The sequence below is a fragment of the Myodes glareolus genome, chromosome 5 (assembly GCF_982192425.1).
Source record: "Myodes glareolus chromosome 5, mMyoGla1.1, whole genome shotgun sequence".
Lineage (NCBI taxonomy): Eukaryota > Metazoa > Chordata > Mammalia > Rodentia > Cricetidae > Myodes > Myodes glareolus.
Genome location: NC_142030.1, coordinates 13,073,485 through 13,093,710, shown reverse-complemented (window position 1 = coordinate 13,093,710; position 20,226 = coordinate 13,073,485). Strand labels below are relative to the sequence as shown.

Below are 20,226 nucleotides of genomic sequence, written 5' to 3'. Positions count from 1 at the left end.
CACACAATTAGTTCATTTTTTATCTCAGAACAAGTTCAACTAGACTAGAGGTCTTTTTGTACAAAGAAAACTTTGCAGTGGCCAGAGTCACAGATGTTCAACCAAGGATACTAAGAAAAAGCATGCCCATTCTTCACTTGCCAGTCCACTAACAATGGATCTGTGTCTCAATGTTGTCATTGGGTACTGTACACCCTCCCTGTCTGGTCAAGGTTTTGCTCCTATGTCTTTGATCCTTTGTGTTGCCATGGTGAGTTTTTAGAACAGAAGAAGTTAGAAGAAGAAGCATGGAGGAGTTAGAAGCAGGACAGGATTATTAGGGTAGAAACAGAACAATAAAGAACACATGAAACAAAGGGCACTAGCCTGTCTGTGAAGTTACTATAGAAACCCTCTGCACCCCTCTTCTCCTGAGAAGTAATTTACCTTCAGGACCCTGGGCAGCGGCTGGAGCCAGTCTCTTAGCCCCTACACACATCTAGGTGGGGAAGCAGCAGGTGATGGACAAGGAATGGGCCAGGAAGAGCATGCTCTTGGTGCTCTCTGGGTCTTGATGTTTGCAGCTCAGAGGTGGGGTCAGCGGTACCAGCAATGAATCTGTGTCTTGTCAAAAGGGGTGTGGCTGGCCCCCATGCTTCCAGAAACACCTGCGCAGGTTTTGAAAGTGAGATGTAAGAAAATGCCGTGTTTTCAAGCTGAACGCAAGCCCAGCACATACAAACTGTGATCATGCAGGAGGACCACTTTGTGACCGAGAATCAGGGTCTTAGTGGTCGCCTTCCAAGGATCTGCATTTGAATTTACGGTGCAAGGTGATGGCTAAATCTGCTTTCTTGTTCTGCATCTTCTGGGAGGAAAGCAAGTTGATGGTTTGTAAAATAATGCCCTGCTGTTTGGTACTGTGTGGAGGGAGGCTCAGGGTGTGAGCTGACTCTCACATCGAGGGCTACTGCATGGAATGTAACTGGACGGGTGCAGTGTGGGAGCAGACGGAGCAAAGCCAGGCTAGGAGCTGCTGTTTGTCTTCAGTGGCTGGGTACTCTGCTGTCTCACCAACAGCTCCCATCCAGGCTGCGTGCCCACCACGGGCACTCATTCATGTGTATGCTTACCCTGGAGCTTGCTTTAGGACAGCGTAGCAGTGGTCAGTAGTTAGGAAGGTACATGTTCAAGGCACAGTTTCATTAGAAGTTGGTTATAGCAAAACTGTGTGCAAGGGGAGGCTCCCCAGGTTTTAGAAACAAATCCTTATTGACTTCCAAGGTCCCTGTGCGCCCTCTCGGTTTATTAATCAGCTACCAAGTAAAGTGATTTTCTCTTTGGTCATTTTACACTAAATTCTCCTTCCCACACGTGTGTGTGTGGTCAGGATGTTCTGTAGGAGTCTTGTTAACACACACAAGGCTGTGCCCTCCTCCAACTAAGACACAGTCCACAGGCAACCTAGGGGGAGGCCCGAGTGTGTTCACTTCTGATCAGGGTTCAGATGACGCTAACAGCCCCGATCTGAAAGTCAAAAGCTATTCTGAGAAGGGTAGGGACAGCAACAAGACCAAGTGGGCTTCTGACTTGTCATGGAATTCTAGGCAAGCACCATACCTCCCCGGCCTCCATCCTCCCTTCTCAGGGAATGAGGAGCTTGAACAAGCTTAGCACCAACTCATCCTGAAGCAAGCATTGGTCCCGAGGCAGGTTTGCTCAGGAAGTGGGCCTGGTGTTTCACCTGTGAGATCCCCGAGCCCTGAGCAACCTGGGAGAGCGCAGTCTTTCCTTTCTGCTGTAGAGCTCAGCAGGCAGCAAGACAAAGCCGATCCTATTCCATATCCCACCCTGTGCTGCGTGCCCACAAGCAAGGGACCAGCCTGGTGAGGTCATTCTTGGAGGACCGCTGAGATGCCGGATAAGGAGTGGGCGGAGCCAGGGTCTTCTGAGACTCCTCCGAGGGCTGGCCCACCCTTCACCTGACCTGATCACTGTGCTGCCCCTCCTGTGGGCTTCCCAAGACAATCTCTACCCTCAGCTCTTCTTCTTGCGGGCTGGTCTCTTCCTCTCTTCAGCGTTCCTAGGTCACATGACTCTGACTGGGGACATGCTCTGGGGTCCTGCCTTATAGATGCTTCAGTCCCTGGCCACTGGTACATTCTGGGTGAGACGCCTGGCAGGGCTCATCTGGCGACAGGGAAGCCCGCAGCCTGTGGGGCTAGGGAAAGTGCTTCTCCACGCCGGTTTCCTCACTGACACAAGGCTTCACTCGCTGGATTTCCACCCTACATCCTGGCATCACGGGGGCCATTTGCCACCTGGCTCTTTCCCCCTTGGGCACTCCATATTTCCCAAGAAGATTCTGAGGAGGTTTCTTCTCTCTGAAAGTGCAGCCAGCTCTGTGGCAAAAGTAGAGAGGTACAAATACATATCCCATCCAACCACACTTGCACTGTGTGACTCTGAGCAAGTGGGCCCATTTCTTTGGGTCTTAGCTTCTCTGACTTTAAATACAGAGAAAAATAACTCCATTATGATGGGGCTTAAATAAGATAAAACAAATACACTGTTTCTGGGCCTGGTCTCTAATAAATCTAAAACAATGCCCTGGAGAGTAGGTCTTAGGTGGTGGATATTATAAAAAACTTTCACTGAGGTTCCAAGGTGTAGCAATGAGTATGGACCTATGTGGAACTACCGCTCTGGAGTAGGTCAGCATGGATTCGAAGCCTGGCTCAGTTACATATTTACAAAGCCTCTGTTTACTCATCTGTAAAATGGGCATAAAAGTACTTACTTACATAAAGGGATCCTGTGGGAATTAAAGGAAGCAGTAGATAGCAGGGTATTTGCAGACAGCCAGTATTCCCTAGGTGGATCAGAGAAGAGCAGGCCTTTATGTATTGGCTTCACCAGAACACATGGCAGGAAGCCATGCCTGGTTCATGTTTAGCACTTCAAATAACATATAAATGAATGAATGTGCCTATTATTACTGCAGACAAAGATGTGATGAGTAAATATGAATTACCATGAAGGCAAAGCTTTTCTTTTGACTCATTGTAAAAAACTACACTTCTCAGTATTCTTTGCAGGCTGGAAATGTACTCTGCCCAATGAGCAACAGACAGAAGCAAGTGGGATTTAGTTTTTTGTTCCTTTTTTTTTTCTCTTTCCTTGCCTTGAGCAGGATAGCAAAATGGAATTGGAAGGGTTGCAGGGCATGATGGCGGGTACCACGGCGTGAGTGAACCCCACAGCAGTGGCCAAACTCTCAGTTTGCTTTTCTCAAGTGAAGGGAAAATCTTCCCTAACACTGGGGAGATACTTCTGTAACACAAATAATAAAAACTCAGAGACAGATATTGGGGTTCAAGCTGAAGATCAGAAAGGCAAAACAGCCAGCCTTTAGGTCTCTCTTATTAAGCTTAAAATCTTTACAGCTCAAAAATTGTGTTTTTTTTTCATACAACATGTGGCTGCCGCCATTTTGACTGGGGTCAGGTGATTTTGCCACCATCTTGACTGAGAGCCAGGTCAGGTGACCAAGTTCTCCCATCTTTACTAAAGGATGCCCTGTCTTGTCCCCTGGTTTACTTATGTTTTTCACTAAATTCCTCTTGTTGACTCTGTTACATATGTTTTGCACAGTGGCATGCCTTTGGTAGGGTCCACCAAGAGCATCCACTTTTCCCAATTCATGTTCACTCTCTCTGTGTATAATCATACATGTAACTTAAATACACATATGCTTAATGTTATAATTGTTCATTGCATCTCATTTCAGACTACAAAAACAATAAGACTCATGTTTTAAACTGGTATGTACTTTTAATTCTCTCACAAAAATACCTTATATTTAATCGAACCCTCATTTAAAATATATTAAACTGTTCTCTACTATTGTGAGTTATGCTATTAACCTTATATTACAAGCAGTTTTTTTTCTTTCTGCCTTTTTACAAGTGTAAATCTTACCTGTTAAGAGCCAGTACAGTCAAGCTCAGACCCAACCTTCCAGACAGATTCTATACTGTAGTTATACCTAATAAACAGCCCTCAACTCAGAGATCTGGAAAATGTGATATTTAAATATTTAATTAAAAAACTTTTCATAACAAAAAGAGACAGGTTGGCTCCTAGCAACAAAACTCTACTTCCTCCAAAAAAGACAGAAGACAAATGGACACACAACAATGTCCATCTGCACTGGGCAAAACTGCCTTTCATCTAAGCTGAAGATCTCCTGACGTGGACAGAATCGCTGGAATCGACAGCCTAGCTGCTCAGGACAAGGTAGGCTTGTCTTTCTACAGATTTCTTAGCCCACAGGATCTTCTGGAGCCTGGCAGGCCCTGCGCTAAACAGCAAAAGGCAAATACGATCTTCAGCGACCATGGAGGACCCTAAAGAGTAGCTCTGGGTGCCAACCAAGTAAGTTCTCTGTCATTTTTTAAAAAAAAAATATTTATTTATTTATTATATATACAATATTCTGTCTGTGTGTATGTCTGAAGGGCAGAAGAGGGCACCCGACCTCATTACAGATGGTTGTGAGCCACCATGTGGTTGCTGGGAATTGAACTCAGAACCTCTGAAAGAGCAGGCAATGCTCTTAACCACTGAGCCATCTCTCCAGCCCTCTGTCATTTTTTAATCAGTAATTCAAGTAAAATTTTATCCTTCTCAAAGATCTCTGATGCAGTTTAATAGCTGAGAGGAGTTGTCAGTTTAAATAAAACAATCTCACCAAACAAATTTCAGATCAAATTTCTCTCTCATAATGTTTTTCATAACCTTAAAAATACTTTTCATTGTACAAAAATATGTAACAGTCATTATACAATGTATGTGTCTAAAACTTCTGTTTTCACAAACCCAAAGAATTTTTGTGAGTTCCAGGGAGACGAATTAAAGGATCCACCTTAAACAGGTCAGATACATCCCCCTCAATTCCCTGGTCCTAAAAAAATTTTTTTTTTCCTTAATTTAACTTTGTTCTTTGTTCTGCCAATACCTTAAACAGGTATAAGAGACACGAGACATTTCCATGCCACAAACACTGGACAGGAGCATAGAGACCAGCTATGCCAGGAAGTGGCCAGCACACCCAGCCTTCTCAGGTTCCCCCCACCCCCCCCCCCCCCGCCCCGCCAAAGACAATGCTCACAAATAAGTCAGAAGCAGTCTTGATAATCCACCGCCCCAATTCCTTCAACCTGTGGTGCTAATCTCCTGCTTTTTATTATAAAAAAAGAGCTGGGAATGTAATATTCTGGCTCTTTAAGAGACAAGCCACGCCCACTCCCTTCCTCCTGGCAACCTCTGCCCCACTCTCCTCTCTTCCTGTCCTCTCTCTCTCTCTCTCTCTGTCTCTCTCTCTCTCTCTCTCTCTCTCTCTCAGACTCTCAGAGGCAGCTTCGGCCTCTCTCCCCACTTCTCTGCCCCCCCTCTGTCTCGCTCTCCTCTTCTCTTTCTTTCTCTCTTTCTCTCTCTCTCCCCCCTTCTCCCCTTTTTCCTTCCCCTCCATAACCCATCTAATAAATGTCTAACTTTTCTTATTCTGTATGGTATGTTTATCCGTCTCTCTTGCCCACCGCAGTCACATGGAGCCTGCCGCGTGGTCTGTGTGCAGTCCCTGCTTGGGACCTCCGGCAGCTTGCTGCAAACCCATCTGCATGGTGTGCCTATCTGTCTGCCCCTTGCCCACCCGCCCCCCTACCAGCCACCTTGGTTTGTGGGGACCCACAGAAAATCCATAACAGCTCTTGTCTCCACCTCCCTAGAGCTGGGATTCAAGGTGTGTGACTCCCAAACACTGGGATTCAAGGTGTGAGCTGCTGCAAGCTGTAACATTATATGGTAATTGCTCAGCCACCTTTTCACTTGCGATTTATCAGAACCAAAGGAACTGGTAAAGATTAAACCAAAGGCAAGGCTTTCCGGTGTTAGTGCTTTGTGAGTAAAGTGGCTGTCCTTTGCTGTAGGTTTTTTGCTGTAGCTGACTCCCTTTCTGTCAAATATTTGGTAATTAATTCCCACAGTTCAGAACAGTTTCCCACTGCCAGGCCTCTGTTCCTCTCTCCTAGGTAAGCACAGAGATCTGCCTTCCTGCAGTTATCTTTATCAGCAGGCATTTGGGTCCAGGCATAGAGCATATCACTTAAGGTATTCACAGATCTCCAAAGACACAGAATTACTACCTGCCCAAGCTGCTGCTCTGGTTTTATCCCACAACACCCATGATCAGAATGGCTGATAACAGCATAGCCCAGAATTAACAATTTAGAGGCCTGGGTCTCTTCTTTGTTTCTACCGCCTAGAGCAGTAAGTCCAACTCCAGACCTCCAGAAGCTGCAGAGTCTGCTGTATGTGCTATCTGATAAAGAGCCATCAGCTTCCCCTGGGCTGCCTAGTTACCTCACAGCCTCTATGTATACTGGGAGAAAAGAAGTGGCAAGTTGATTTAAACAGTCTGTGACCTAGTCACAATTTTACTAAAAATAAACTCCTTAACTCTTCGCTAACCACCTAAAAATGAAGTGTAGCACACTAACCTTCCCCCCTAGAATTCCCTGATGATGATTTAATTCCTTTCTTAACTAACTTTCTCCATTAAGGAGTTAAGCGGACGTGTACTAGCCCACAGGTCTCCTCCCTCCCTCCCTCCCTCCCTCCCTCCCTCCCTCTCTCTCTCTCTCTCTCTGTGTGTGTGTGTGTGTGTGAAAACCCTTATCTGATTTTCTATGGGTCAAAAGAATTTCAGCCCTAGTGCCTGCTAGGGCTGGGGGGAGTTGCTGGTTTTAAGGGTATATATGACTGGGAATGTTTGTAATGGGGAGAAGTAAGGACAAGGAGGAACGATGTAGAATTAAGGAACAATGTAGAACTAAGAACAATGTAGAACAAGTAACGGGTGGACAATGAGAAATGATGGATTGAAGAGAGAAGAATAGAGAAACATGGACAGACGGTTCCTGTTGTGAGTAGATTTCTGAGCCCTCAGATCTTTACCCTCAGATTTCTAGCCCCCCTTTAGCTATCTGTGGTGTCTTTACCTGAACCCTGGAAGGGAGTCTTAAAAACCTTTTAAGGCTCCTATAGTGAGCCACCATTACCTGGATCTGTTTCTGTGTAGCCCAGGGTGGCCTTGAACTCACAGAGATCTAGCTATCTCTGTCACCAGAGTCCTGGGATTAAAAGTGTGAGCCACCACTGCCAGGCCTCTAGCGGCTTAGCTCTGCACTCTGATCCTCAGGCAAGCTTTATTTGTTAGAACACAAACTATGACTGTACTTTTTTCCTTTTTTTCCTTTTCAGAGTGGGAAGAAAACAGAAATAATAGATTCTTCTCGTGTCTTCCTTCTGGCTCATAGCCCTGTCAGTTCAGAGACTCCTATAACTAATTTCTTCTTTAGATTTCTGGGGCTTGGTAAGAGTCCCTCAGCCCTGTCCAGTTTCCTCTGGGCCCAGAGGCTCCCATGCAGAAAGGGAACCCCTTCCAAGTCCAAGGTCTATCTCAGGGATCCCGTGGATCTCTTGAGAACTCGGTCTCTAGAACAGGCAAATGCTGCGTGGAATGAAGAAGAAAGCACCAGTAACTGAATTTCATCATCCTCTATAACATAATTAAGTGCTAAGACAGAACATGCAATTTAAGAAAAGAGGCTATTCCAAATCTCCAAATGCTCTCCACAGTCTTGGGGAGATCTTGCAACATACGCATTTGGCGAACATAGCAAACACGGAAGCTTAGCAACTGCTTCTATTTCACTTGTTCCTTTGTCTTTTGTTAAGTCCAAAATATTTTACTTTTAATATCTCTATCTATCTATCTATCTATCTATCTATCTATCTATCTATCTATCTATCTGTCTATATCCCAAAGCCATTTTCCCTCTTCCTCCTCCCTCTGCTTCTTCCCTTTCCTCTACTGATCCTCCCCTTCTTCCTGCTTCTCCCTTCCATCTATGTTTGAAAAGAAGTGATATTGCTAACACTAATTTGGGGGTGTGGACCTAGACTTAGTTTTCTTTCTTCCCTTCTTTCTTTTCTCTCTAGATGATACCTCTTTGGTTTCGCAGCATTTTGAAGTATAGCTTAAGATTTTTGTTTTGTTTTTCGAGACAGGGTTTCTCTGTAGCTTTGGAGCCTGTCCCAGAACTAGCTCTTTTTTAAAAATATTTATTTATTTATTTATTTATTTATTATGTATACAATATTTTGTCTGTGTGTATGTCTGCAGGCCAGAAGAGGGCACAGACGTCATTACAGATGGTTGTGAGCCACCATGTGGTTGCCGGGAATTGAACTTAAGACCTTTGGAGGAGCAGGCAATGCTCTTAACCACTGAACCATCTCTCCAGTCCTAGAACTAGCTCTTGTAGACTAGACTGGCCTCAACCTCACAGAGACTTGCCTGCCTCTGCCTCCCGAGTGCTGGGATTAAAGGTGTGCGCCACCACTGCCCATTTTAAATTCTTTACATTTGCATTCAAGGGCCAGGGACGTGGCTCAGTTGGTAGCGTGCACACGGCCTTGAGTTTGGTACCGTGCACTGCACAGACTGGATGTGGTGTTACACGGCTGTAACCCCAACACGATACAGGAGGACCAGAAGATCAGGTCCAAACTCCACCACGTGTGGGGTTTTAGGGTGGCCTAGAATACATGATACCCTATCTCAAAAAGGAAACAGGACAGTCACTTTTCCCAAAAAATTAATATCCATTTTTTTTTCAGGGCTTGAGTTGGGGCTGGAGAGGTAGAGCTATGTGTCCAAAGGCCCACGGCTAGCAAAAAGTACAGGGTGAGGCCTTGCGCCAGCACTTGCTCCTTTAACCCTAGAGCAGTGATTCTCAACCTGTGCCTCGCAACCCATTTGGGGTGGAATGACCTTTTCATGTGGGGTCTAATTTCAGATATCCTGCATATCAGATATTTACATTACAATTCAAAACAGTAGCAAAATTACAGTTATGAAGTAGCAGTAAAATAACTTTATGGTTGGGGGGTTACTGTATTCAAGGGTCGCAGCATCAGGAAGGTGGAGGACCACGGTTCAATGGATACTCCTTACTCAGGGAAGGGGCGTGGCTGTCCTGCTCCCCAGGTCTGTCCCCACGGCCTAGCACGCAGAAGGGACTCTATGTGGATCACATGTACTCCTGTGTGCACCAGTACTGCACTGTGAGCAGTTGCACTGTGCAGGGGCGAACTTACCTCAGAGGTGAAAGGCCCGCCCCAGGCTCGCTGAGACGTGGGAACCCGTATGTGAGGATGCTCCCAGGCTGTCCCGACCACAGACAACCCAGCGAGACCTTTTCAAAACTGCTCCCAGAGCTGCTGGGTGGGCGTGCACCAGGAGGAACATACACCGGCCTCTTGAGGTCACAGAACCGGAAAGCAAGGCTGTTGAAGAAGCAGCGAGCTGGGCCAGATACTTCTGGACATGAGTGGCACCATGCCCAACCACACCAAGGAAGGTTCACATTGAGGAGCAGGGAAGGGAGGGGGAGAGGGAAGAGGGGAGGAGGAGAAGGAGGAGGGAAATAGTGGGAGGAGCTGTCACAAGCCTGCTGGTGTGCCCTGAAGGCCACAACCAAAGGGTGGGTAGCTAGCGGAGCGTGGGGTAGGCGGAGCCAGTAGAGTCGGGCCCAATGAGCGCCCGGCATGGACTGGGAGGAGCCTACAGAATCCAATCCGTGGAGGGAAGAATTGGGCGGAGCCTAGGCAAACGGGGCCTAGTGAGCTATCTCTGAGTCTCCTCAGGCGGACTGGGCGGAGCGCTGCAGGGGGAAGCTGAGGCAGAGGGGCGGGGCTGGTAGAGGCGGAGGGCGTGGAGGAGGGACGGCAGCCTTCACCCTTTCAGGCCCCATGGCTCCTATAGCCAACCTGGTCCTCAGATGGGTCTTTTCCATGGGGTCGCCTCGGTTCTCCCGTATATTAAGTTATAGCCATGGGACGGAGGCGCTGGACGTGGGTGTGAGCAGACTTCTCTGAGACGCCGATGCCGTAGACTCTATTTGGTGGGGTCGTCGGTGAGTCCGCTGTGGAGGCGCCTGGGGACCTACTCTCCCTGGAAGGGATGCTGGAGAATATTGCCGTATCCATCGGTCTTTGTAGGTTTTGTAGCTTGGAGGTCTAGAGAGGGAGTGTGTGATACAACGGCCACCTGTTTGGGCACCTGTTGTGTTATTTTAATTTGTGAAGCTGGGGAATTGAACCCGGGTCTTGTGTATCCTAGGCAGGTAGCCAGGGTCTCTGAGTCTGGACAGAGGAGGAATCCTAAGTAGGGGCCTCACTGTTGGCGTCTGAGAATGACGAAAATGATGGGATTGGTGCTACCTGTCAGGTCGGTGTGACGCAGCCTGTCATTTCAGTTCTCTGGGACTCCTCAGGAGAGGGCTGGATGGGGTGGGGAACCTGTGTTTTGACCATATTATAACACAAATCTTATCTATGCAATATACTCTCCTTTAAGTACAAATTATTTTGCACCATGCATCATGCGAGGCGGTAGGGTTGTAGAAGTGAGGAAATTGCTGGGAACCCATTTTCCACTCCAGTCCCATGCTGCTGTTCCAGGGCTCTGGCCCAAGAACGCAAACAGTAAACAGACACAAAGTACAGGCTCCATAGGCAACCAGTCTAAGGTCGCCGCCCATGGCTATGCCCTCATTGCTGAATTGTCCTTAATGTCACCTCTGAGCCTGTTGTCAGCAGTGAGGGAACCGAGACAGAACTTCACCTTGTCACCCTAAATAGCCTTAAAGGGGTCCCTTTAATCTCCTAGGAACCTCCATTCAGGCCAAACTGGGATTTGTGGCTTCAATGCCAAAAAGAATTTCAGGCATAGCCAGTTTGAGGCAGAGTTGGACATCTTTTTTTAAAGACCTGTGAGGCTTGGGCCTGAGGGGTAGGGAGGAGAGGTGCTCAGAAAGAAAGACACACCCAAGTGTGGGTGTGGGCTCTTGAAAGGAGAGGAACAATGAGTTGTCCTAGCCTTAATCATAATGGATGCCCGTGGTTCTCAAGGTGCAGCTCCGAAGAAGGTTGAGGAAACTCCCTCCCCATTTCTTTCTCTGTTGACAAGAGGGATGATAGCGCCACTCCAGAGGTTCCCCAGTGGAATTATAATCTCATAAAATAAATCTAGACGCCACTAAATTGCTCAAGAGGTGCCACGGACCGGCTCAGGGGAGCCACTCAGACCGTGGGAGAAGCAGGGTCTTGGTAATCAGGAAGGCACAAGTTCAGCGAATGACAGACAGACACAACACACAAGAGAGTGGTTGGAATCTGCTGCGATTTTACTGAATTCATGTTTTCATTATATAGTATTCAAACAAAGAACAAACCAGAAGATCGTGTATCATTGGTTGGCACAGTATGAAAGCTTCTTTTAGTCACATCAGCGATATTATAAGAAAAGCATATTATCAGGGACAGGCGTTAGACATAAAGCATCCTTAGAAGAGGAAATCTTGTCCTTGGGAACGTAAACCTTGGACAAGTGGTCTCATCTTATGAATAGAAAGTTTCTGTCTCATTATCGCTATCATGGCCCTTCCTCTTTCTAACTCTTTATCTCATTTAGTGACCAAATATGCCTAATCAGCTCTCTGCACCTGTTGAAATACACTTTTTAGTACCTTCTAATGCAGCAGACACCATGGGGGTTGGGATCTAGCAAGCCTATTCATAAAGTTCAGAGTATAACATAACAATCTTTGTCTATCAACATTAACCCATCTATTCCCTTGCTCATCATACACCCCGTGTATGACAAAGGTTCTGCTGTAGTCTTATACATTCCCATACTGTGCTTCCCTATCCCAGAGCTGTTACTGAAGAGATAATCCTTGTTTTGTAGATATGAAGAATATCATTATTATAAAAGAGATTGTGCAAAACCCATATCCCGCATAGCCAGCTAATCGAGAAACCCGTCTATTCCCCACGGGCGGCCAATACCGGGCCATTGACCTCCAGGGAGCCTGGTCCCATAGGACACGCAGCTCCTGTCCGGCATAATGACGTATGTCATGTCACACAGACAACACGAGTTGGTGTGGCATTGAGGCTTCTCATACATGCTCCCCACTTCCCTCCACAGTGGGCTTTCTGGTGGGATTCCTAGAAAATTGCATGTTTATAGTTCAGAAGAGGGAAAGACAGCTGTTAATTGTGGTGGGATTCTTGTTTTTGTTGTTTTTTTTTTTTTGCCTGATGAGAGGGTTCAGCCAGATTCCTGGGGGCCGTGGTTAGCTTCAGCTATCAACTTGACACAGACAGAGTTACCTGGAAAGAGAGAGCCAAGCACAGCTGAAGAATTGCCCCCGATGTGGCAATGTGGCCATGGCTGTTAGACATTTTCTTAGTTGCTATTTATGGAGGAGGGTCCAGCCTACTCTAGGTGGTGCCGTCCCTATGCAGGTAGACCTAGGCTGTTTAAGAGTACAAACACAAGCAAAAGCCCAGGGCACTAACCCGTAGGCACCTGCTCTAATGAGCACGCCGAAGAGAGAAGCCAGTAGCAGCTCTCCTCCATGGTTCCTGCTTGAGGCTCCTGCCCTGGCTGCCCTGGCTGAGGAACTGCCACCAATAACCAAATAAACCCTCTCTTCCCCAAGTTGCTTTTAGTCGTGGTGTTTATCACAGCATCAGAAAATAAAGTAGGGTGCCAGGGAAGGAATTTCTTTCCCTTCTCCTGTCTCCATTCTCCATAACTTTTCTTGTCTTCTGACTCAATGTCCTGACTGAGGACAATGAGATGAAAAGATGCCTAGCTGGGATATTACAATCATGGTCTTGGAGATGTGCAGACGGGCTCATTCTGGGCCATCTGCGAAGCCACAAAATGCTGCTCTGCTACTACACTGCCTAGCTATTAATTAGAGAGATTTATTTTCTTTTTAAAAGAAAGACATGTAGGTGGTCGGTAATGGTACACGCCTTTAATCCCAGCACTTGGGAAGCAGAGGCAGGCAGATCTCTGAGATCAAGGCCAGCCTGGTCTACACAGTGAGTTTTAGGACAGCCAAGGCTACATAGAGAGACCCTGTCTTGAAAAACGAATAGATAAAAATTTTAAATTTTTAAAATTAAAAATAAAAGAAAGACATGCAGCTAAAAAATAAATAGTGATTACCAGGGACCGGAAATGGTACTGGGGAAGATGAGCGGAGAATGGGGAAGAGGGATTGTTGGATGTGATCCATTCATCTCATGTGACATATGGAAGTACTCCACTTAACATTGTTAACATAGAACTAATATGTGTTAGTGAAAACGAAGCATAGAACTGGTGAGTCTCTTCTACTCCTAGGGACACTGTATGTTTGGGACATTTCGTCAGCATTTGGGGTAGGAAAGTTGTAACCTTGTATTGGACTTGCTGCCCATACGAGGTGCCATTGTCAGCCACAGCTAAAGAGTAAGACCTTGTCAGATTCTTCTTACCAAAATCTACAGTGCACACACCTGTCGCCGCAAGAGGCCGGTAGAGTACATTGTTGTCTCTGCCTGTTCCTGCAAACAGTCCCAGAGAAAGGTATACTGGGTAAGATACAGGCAAGGCAAAGCAGACTACCTCTGATGTTTTCTCAGGGAATTCCAGACTAAATGACAGCTCTCTGGGTGGAGCTTTGGAAGTCGTCCAGTCAGGCACACATTTTCACCGTGATTGCTGACTCCCAGTTTTCCAAGGTACCACGCGGGTCAGGGAAAGAGGTGTAGAGCCATTTAGACACTGGAGGGCGTGGTGTCATTAACAAAGTCAGCCATTTCTGGGGTTAAATGTTTTCTCAGCTTTTAGAAACTTTTGGTTTCTTAGAGTTCTGAGTTAATAGGTATAGTCATTCTGTTTTACTTAATAGTTAAAAATTGAAAAACAGCAGCAACAACTGTATTTTCAGGTTAAGAAGCTAGAAACAAAAAGGGAATGCAATAAAAATAGCAAGAGCAGGTTCAGGTATAGCTGGTGGCAGAAAGCTCTCCTAGTGTGCACAAGGCACTAACTTTGATTTCCAGTAATGCAAAAGAGGGTAGAGGGGGTGAAAATAAATAAAAAAAAAATAGACGAAACCAAACAAAAGATGTCAAGTGGAGGTCTGATGTGTCTTGCACCTGAAATCTCAGCACTTGAGGAGCTAAGGCAGGGGGATTGCTTACTACTGTAGCTTCCCCCTGTAGTGGGGAAATTATTAAAACCATTGTATCTAGTGTGAACGCCGGAGTGTTGGAATTGTTTTTAGGTGCACCTAAGCCCCGAGAAAATCTTTTGTATCTGATCAGTGATTGCTTTCTGTGATTTAATTTCTGAAGGCACTTTATGATGCTCACATGACTTCAGACTTGAGATGCTCCTGGAAAATCTGGAACTTTTGGATTGTGGGAATTGCAAGACTAAGGCACTGATATATGATGAGGGCCTTCTTGATATGTAAAATCTGAGTTTGAATCACAAAGGAAGAGCTTTCATTGATTAATAATTTCTTCTCCCTCTCCTCCTTCTACAGGGTCTCATGTAGCCTAGGTTGGCCTTGAACTCACTGTGTGGCTAAATCTGCCTTTGAACACCTGGTCTTTCTGGCTCCACTTCCCAAGTGCTAAGGTCATAGATGTGTCTTCTCTAACACTGTCATGGTAGCAGCACCTGCATTTAACAGGACACCCTTAAACAGAAGGGGTGTCTTTTTATGGAGGATTTAGGATTTTCAGACATATTTCTATAAAAAAAAAGCCATGTGTATTTTTATAGGGTTTTTGTTACATCTGTAGGTCAAAGTAAATAGCATGCTGATTCATGATATTTATATACCTAGTCAGTGAAATACAGATCACCATGACTAGTGATGTATTAAAAGTGTTGTAAATTCTCACATCTAATATGTAAGCTACTCCATGCTGCAATGATTGAGTCTTCTTTCTGACCACAACTAAAGTTATTAGCAACTTGTGTTATTTTAGAATGGCATAATCTTTAATTGTAGACTGTGTATTTTTGATGCATACATAAAAATAGGCTTAACAAAGAAAATATTTCTATGTCTATTTTTTATCTAACCCAAAGATCATATATAGTATACCATGATTGATTACCCTGAAGCCAGTGTTCATGTTCGTGTTCAGGAAGCTTGTTTACCACAGAATAATCCAACATTTACTGTCCACCTTGCATGGTTTTCAAAAAGTTACTTATACGTTGTTCAGTGCTCATGAACACCAAAGGGCTGAGTGTGGCATAGCCACTGGACACAAACATCTGAACACAGCGGTGAGTTGGGTCATTACTCCACATATTTCTCGAGGAGGAGGCAATGCAGTCTAGGCAGTACATGACCACAAAGAAACTCAGTAGCAGCAGAATGGTACGGACGGCCCTCTGCTCTGGAGATGCTCTGGGGGACATGCTGGTGCTATGAAGATACTGGGACTGCCTTTTATGCCTGTGCAAGACAGTTACCACATAAACACTTGAAAGCACCATGAGCCCTACAAGAATGGCATCCCGGAAGACAGCCAGTACAAAAAGTAAGTATCTGAAGTCACTGAAAAGCCAGAGAGAACAGGATTTAGTGACGAATATAAGAACGTGCGAAGTCACATTGGGGGTGGCAACAATGGAATTCATGAAACCACTAATGGACATATAGAAAGTCCACAGGGAAAGAAAGCAGCATGCGTTGTGAAGTAAGGATTTGTGTTTGAACTTGGACAAGGAGGAGCTTCTGGGGCTGAGGATGATGGCCTGGAGGATGCTCAGGTGACATGTAGCACAAATGGAGATGCTCCTCATCACCCTGTACAAGGAAATGACTGATCTACAGGTGAAGTTATCCCAAAAACTCTGGGACCCCAAAATGTCGGTAGCTATGAAGGCCATGGTCAGCAGCATCACTATGTGGCTTAGAGCCAAGAGACCAGTTATCAAGTTGGTGGGTTTGTGTCTGTGCTCCCGAAAGAACATGACCACGAGGAACAGCAGAAGGACAGTATTGGCTGAGATCCCAAAGGCAATTTCAGAAAAAAAGGCATTTCTTATGCCATGGTCATCGTACAGTGGGTTGTTTCTGTTCATCTTATGGGTGAAAGAAACACACAGGGCATATCTGAAAGTGAAGAGGAAAGCTCATTTGGTATCTATTGCTGTCTTCATCAATCCCAGTCAACACTGTTGCCCCCACCAATCAATCACAGAGCACCCTGTCCTGTCTCCTCATGTTCTTCAGAAACCATCTCTTTCTTTCTTTTCCCATCACTTTCTATCACTCCTGGATTCTGTTTCCCACTGCTAGCTCCCACAGTACAAAGTATATCCTTAAGAAAGTATACACTTGCTGGGTAATGGTGGTACACACCTTTAATCCCAGCACTCAGGAGGCAGAGACAGGCAGATCTCTGTGAGTTTAAGGCCAACCTGGTCTACAGAGTGAGTTCCAGGACAGCCAGACCTAAACAGTGAAACCCTGTCTTAAAAACAACACAAAACAAACAAACAAACAAAAGAAAAGAAAGTATATACTTTCTTACACAATAAAAGCTGCCATGTAGTACAGCAAGCATTTCTTGATTAGCACCTTTTTCCCCCTCAGGGCAAGAGCAATGTCTTGTTTGGTTTTAATCTTCCTCTTCCTCCTCTTTTACCTTTTTTCCTGAGACAGAGTTTCATGTAGCACAGGCTGGCCTTGAAGACACTATATAGCTAAGAATGACCTTGAATTTCTAGTTCTCCTGCCTCCAACACCTCAGTACTGGGATAGGTATATACCATCAAACCTGGTTTGTGTGGTGCCCAGGATCAAACCCAGGGGGCACTGTATATGTGAAGTGAGCACTCTGCCATCTGACATAAACCCTGAGCCCCTTGACCTGCGTCTTCTGGATCATCAGTATGTAGCAGCAGTTACCTATCTTTGGTAGACTTAAATGAGGAAGTTGTGAAGAAATGGAGCTGAGACTCTTCCAGGTAGAGTCCAGTGGATCAGATGAACGCATAGGTACACTCCTTTAGCATTGACTTTATCCTAGCTGATTTACCACCAGATCAGACCTCGCTACATCAGCAGAGGGAATGCTGGCACCTGTGGACCATGATTTCACACTGTTTGGATGTGCATCTATGAGCAGCTATAGTATGAGTGTGATCTTAAGTCACCTATAACTCTAGAGTTCAGTCGTCTTGTTTATATGTTACGCTCAATCCTAGTTTAGATAATAACAATCTCATAGGAGAGAAAGATGAGCGATACATACCAAGGGTGAGAGTGTTTTCTGGTATATAATGATGGCTATAAAAAAGAAACAATTGCTTTTTAGTATGATACAGTTTCTCACACATGTAACTTGGGATACTTAGTGCACTTCTTTCAGCAGTTGATCAGTTCACCTCTGTTAAAAGACAGAGGATGCAAGGTTATTGAAACCTCAGAATAGCCTTTGGTAGAATTTTAGACTTTTTAACTTCCCAAAGAGGAGTATAGATCTCACATGCTTTGTAAATCACATGCTAGAATGACTAGTTGATTTGAACAAAATCCAGTTACTTACTGGTAGAAACATAGGTTTCTCAGCAGGTATGTGGAATTCATATGGCTTTTCAGACCACGTAGTTTTGTAATATAGGATAATAAAGGAATAGAGAAATGTTAAGGATTCCTAAAAAACAAAAAACAACCCCCCCAAGCCCCCCAAAAATCCAGATTTTAAATTGTGTGTGTGTGTGTGTGTGTGTGTGTGTGTGTATGTGTCTGTGGGTGTGTGCCTGTGTGTGCAGATGTCTGCTGAGGCCAGAAGAAGGTCAGTAGTCTGGATCTGATTTGTGAGCTCCTGAACTGGGTGTTGGGAACAGAACATGGATCCTCTGCGAAAGCAGTATACACCCTTAACTGTTGAGCCATCTCTCCAAGGCTCTTTTTTGGCACTGCAAAGTTTTATTTGTGTGTGGGAGGGGACCTGCAAAAGAATTATAGCCTGCCCCCCACAAGTCAGGTGTTTCTAGGGTGGAAAGGGAGGGGGCAAAGGAAAAGATAGACGAGTTTCCTTTTGGGTCCAAGATTGGCTATTGCTAGGAGTGACGAAAGAATGGTGAGTGTCAGTGAGCACAAGGATGTTAGATGTGACTGACGAGCACCTCTTATGCCACTCATTATCGGAGGCAGTGTCTGCGGCAGTCCCAAGAGTTTCTCAGTTTAGCTATTTTTATTGAAAATATTTTTTCATACAGTATATTCTAAGCACAATTTCCCCTCCCACATCTCTGCCCAGGTGGTCCCCACCTCCTACCCATCCAACTCCACACCTTCTTTCTCTCTTCCTTTAGAAAACAAACAGGCAAGTAATAATAATAGTAATAATTAATAATAATACACAATAAAAGAAAAAAACAAAGAAAAAGAACAAGAAGCACACACACACACACACACAGCCATAACCATAAAAATATCAGCCCAGTAAGATTAAAAAATGCCCAAACAAAGCAATATGAGACAAATAGAAAGCTCTACAAATCCATCATTGAGTTTGTTTTGTGTTGGCCATCTGCTGCTGGGCATAGGACCTGCCCTTAAGTGTGGTTAGAGATGGGAGCTCATGACTACTTCCTCCTCTCAGCCAGGACCCCATGTGACTGAGACCTGTGTAGGCCTGGTGAATGCTGCCATAGTTTCTGTGAGTCGTTATGTGTGCCAACCCTGTTGTGACTGGAAGATGACAGTTTCCTATTAAGTACCAAGTAAAACAACTGACACAATTTGGTACATTTAGAAGCAGCCACTTATGTTTGCATCCCTCAAGGATGAGAAATATAACCCTAATTGTTCAAATTTTCTGTGGGACACACAACACAATCATATATATATGTTTAATACTGATATGTAGTATAAGGTGTATCACTGTTTTCTTTATAGCACATTATTTTATTTGTAAATAGGTTCTGGGGGATGTGAGCCCTTTATGAACACAGGCTAGAGAGTATCCTGTTAGTGTCTTCTCCTCCACCATGCCTCCCTCCCGATACTCAGGTCCACCCACTAAGCTTGCTTTAGAAGATGAGGGAAGAACAGGAGCTCTCCGGCATCTGCACACTAGTTAGGGAGACCCTCTTCAAACATGGCTTGTGGGAGCCATGGCTACAGAGACAACATTTGGCTCACTTTATGTGCCGTGTGTAAACATTGCATTTTGGGGGCTCAACAGTCAAACCATTGGCTGCTTTTCCAGAGCACTTGGGTTTGGTTCCTAGCACCCAGATAGCAGCTACCAACGGCTGTAACGTTAGTTATAGGAGATCTGATGCCCTCTCTGTCCTCCACAGGCAAGGCTCTCTTGTCCATCACAAACAAAGACATGAATCGCAAGGACAATAAGGAAAATTTTGGGAACTGGTCACATCAGATAAGACTACCTTTGGATGAAGAAGGAAAGTTGAAGTAGACAATTAAGAGAATAAAACAAAGAACCACTAAAGAACAGTCTGAGCTGGTAGTGGTGCCTGCGATATCTTCAGAGGAAGAATAACAGAGTTAAGACTCCTTTATTACATGGATCACAGAAGCAGATATTTTAGACATCTGTTTTGCCCTTATGATGGGCAATCCTGTGACATGAGGCATCATCAAAAGAGCCCCAAAACAGTGATGAATGTTCAAGTCATTGTACTCAGGCCAATGGTCAGGGGTGAAGCAGGGAATGTAGGGAAGATAAACTCGTTAGCAGACATCAGTAAGTGTGGACGTCTATTACCTTGTGGGCAATCATGTAGAGAGGGAAGATCTGGATGATCCATGTATTTTCTCATATACAGCATGAACACAATCATCCATGCATCTTAAAATTGAGTGAGATATAAATAAATAAACAATATTCATGTCCAGGGCCAGGAAGTATATGACCATCCTTATATACATGGAAGAACATGCTTTGGCTTGTCATTGCTCTGCAGCTTAACCTCACCAACTTTGTCCTCGTTACTATCTAGGGCCAAAGGTTCTGGGACATGACCCTGGTCCTGCTTCATGCAGGTGAGTTTAAGCTGAGGCTAAATGGAGCAGTATCTTTTACCGTGGGGCACAGTTCTAGCTGGGAAACTACGAAGGGCACAGGGAGGAAAGGCTGACACCCCAGGGAAGAGAGGAGCATCATCGTACACCTGATGTCGGTGTAGTGTGTGAGTCACATGAAACAAACTCCGGGAACGTGACGAACAAAAGCCTGGAGAACATGTGAGCTATGCACGGCAAC

The 20,226-nt window shown here is 45.2% G+C and overlaps 1 protein-coding gene across 1 annotated transcript; it reads right to left on the bottom strand.

Moving 5' to 3' along the window:
- Window positions 1-15,148: 15,148 nt before the first annotated feature.
- On the bottom strand, window positions 15,149-16,066 carry LOC125403768 (vomeronasal type-1 receptor 90-like). The gene has a single exon (XM_048439317.1). The coding sequence runs from the start codon at window positions 16,064-16,066 to the stop codon at window positions 15,149-15,151; it is 918 nt and encodes a 305-aa protein (XP_048295274.1).
- Between the last annotated feature and the right edge of the window lie 4,160 nt (window positions 16,067-20,226).

Coding starts and splice junctions, on each gene's coding strand:
- LOC125403768 (XM_048439317.1), bottom strand. CDS start 16,066: ATGAACAGAAACAACCCACTGTACGATGACCATGGCATAAGAAATGCC.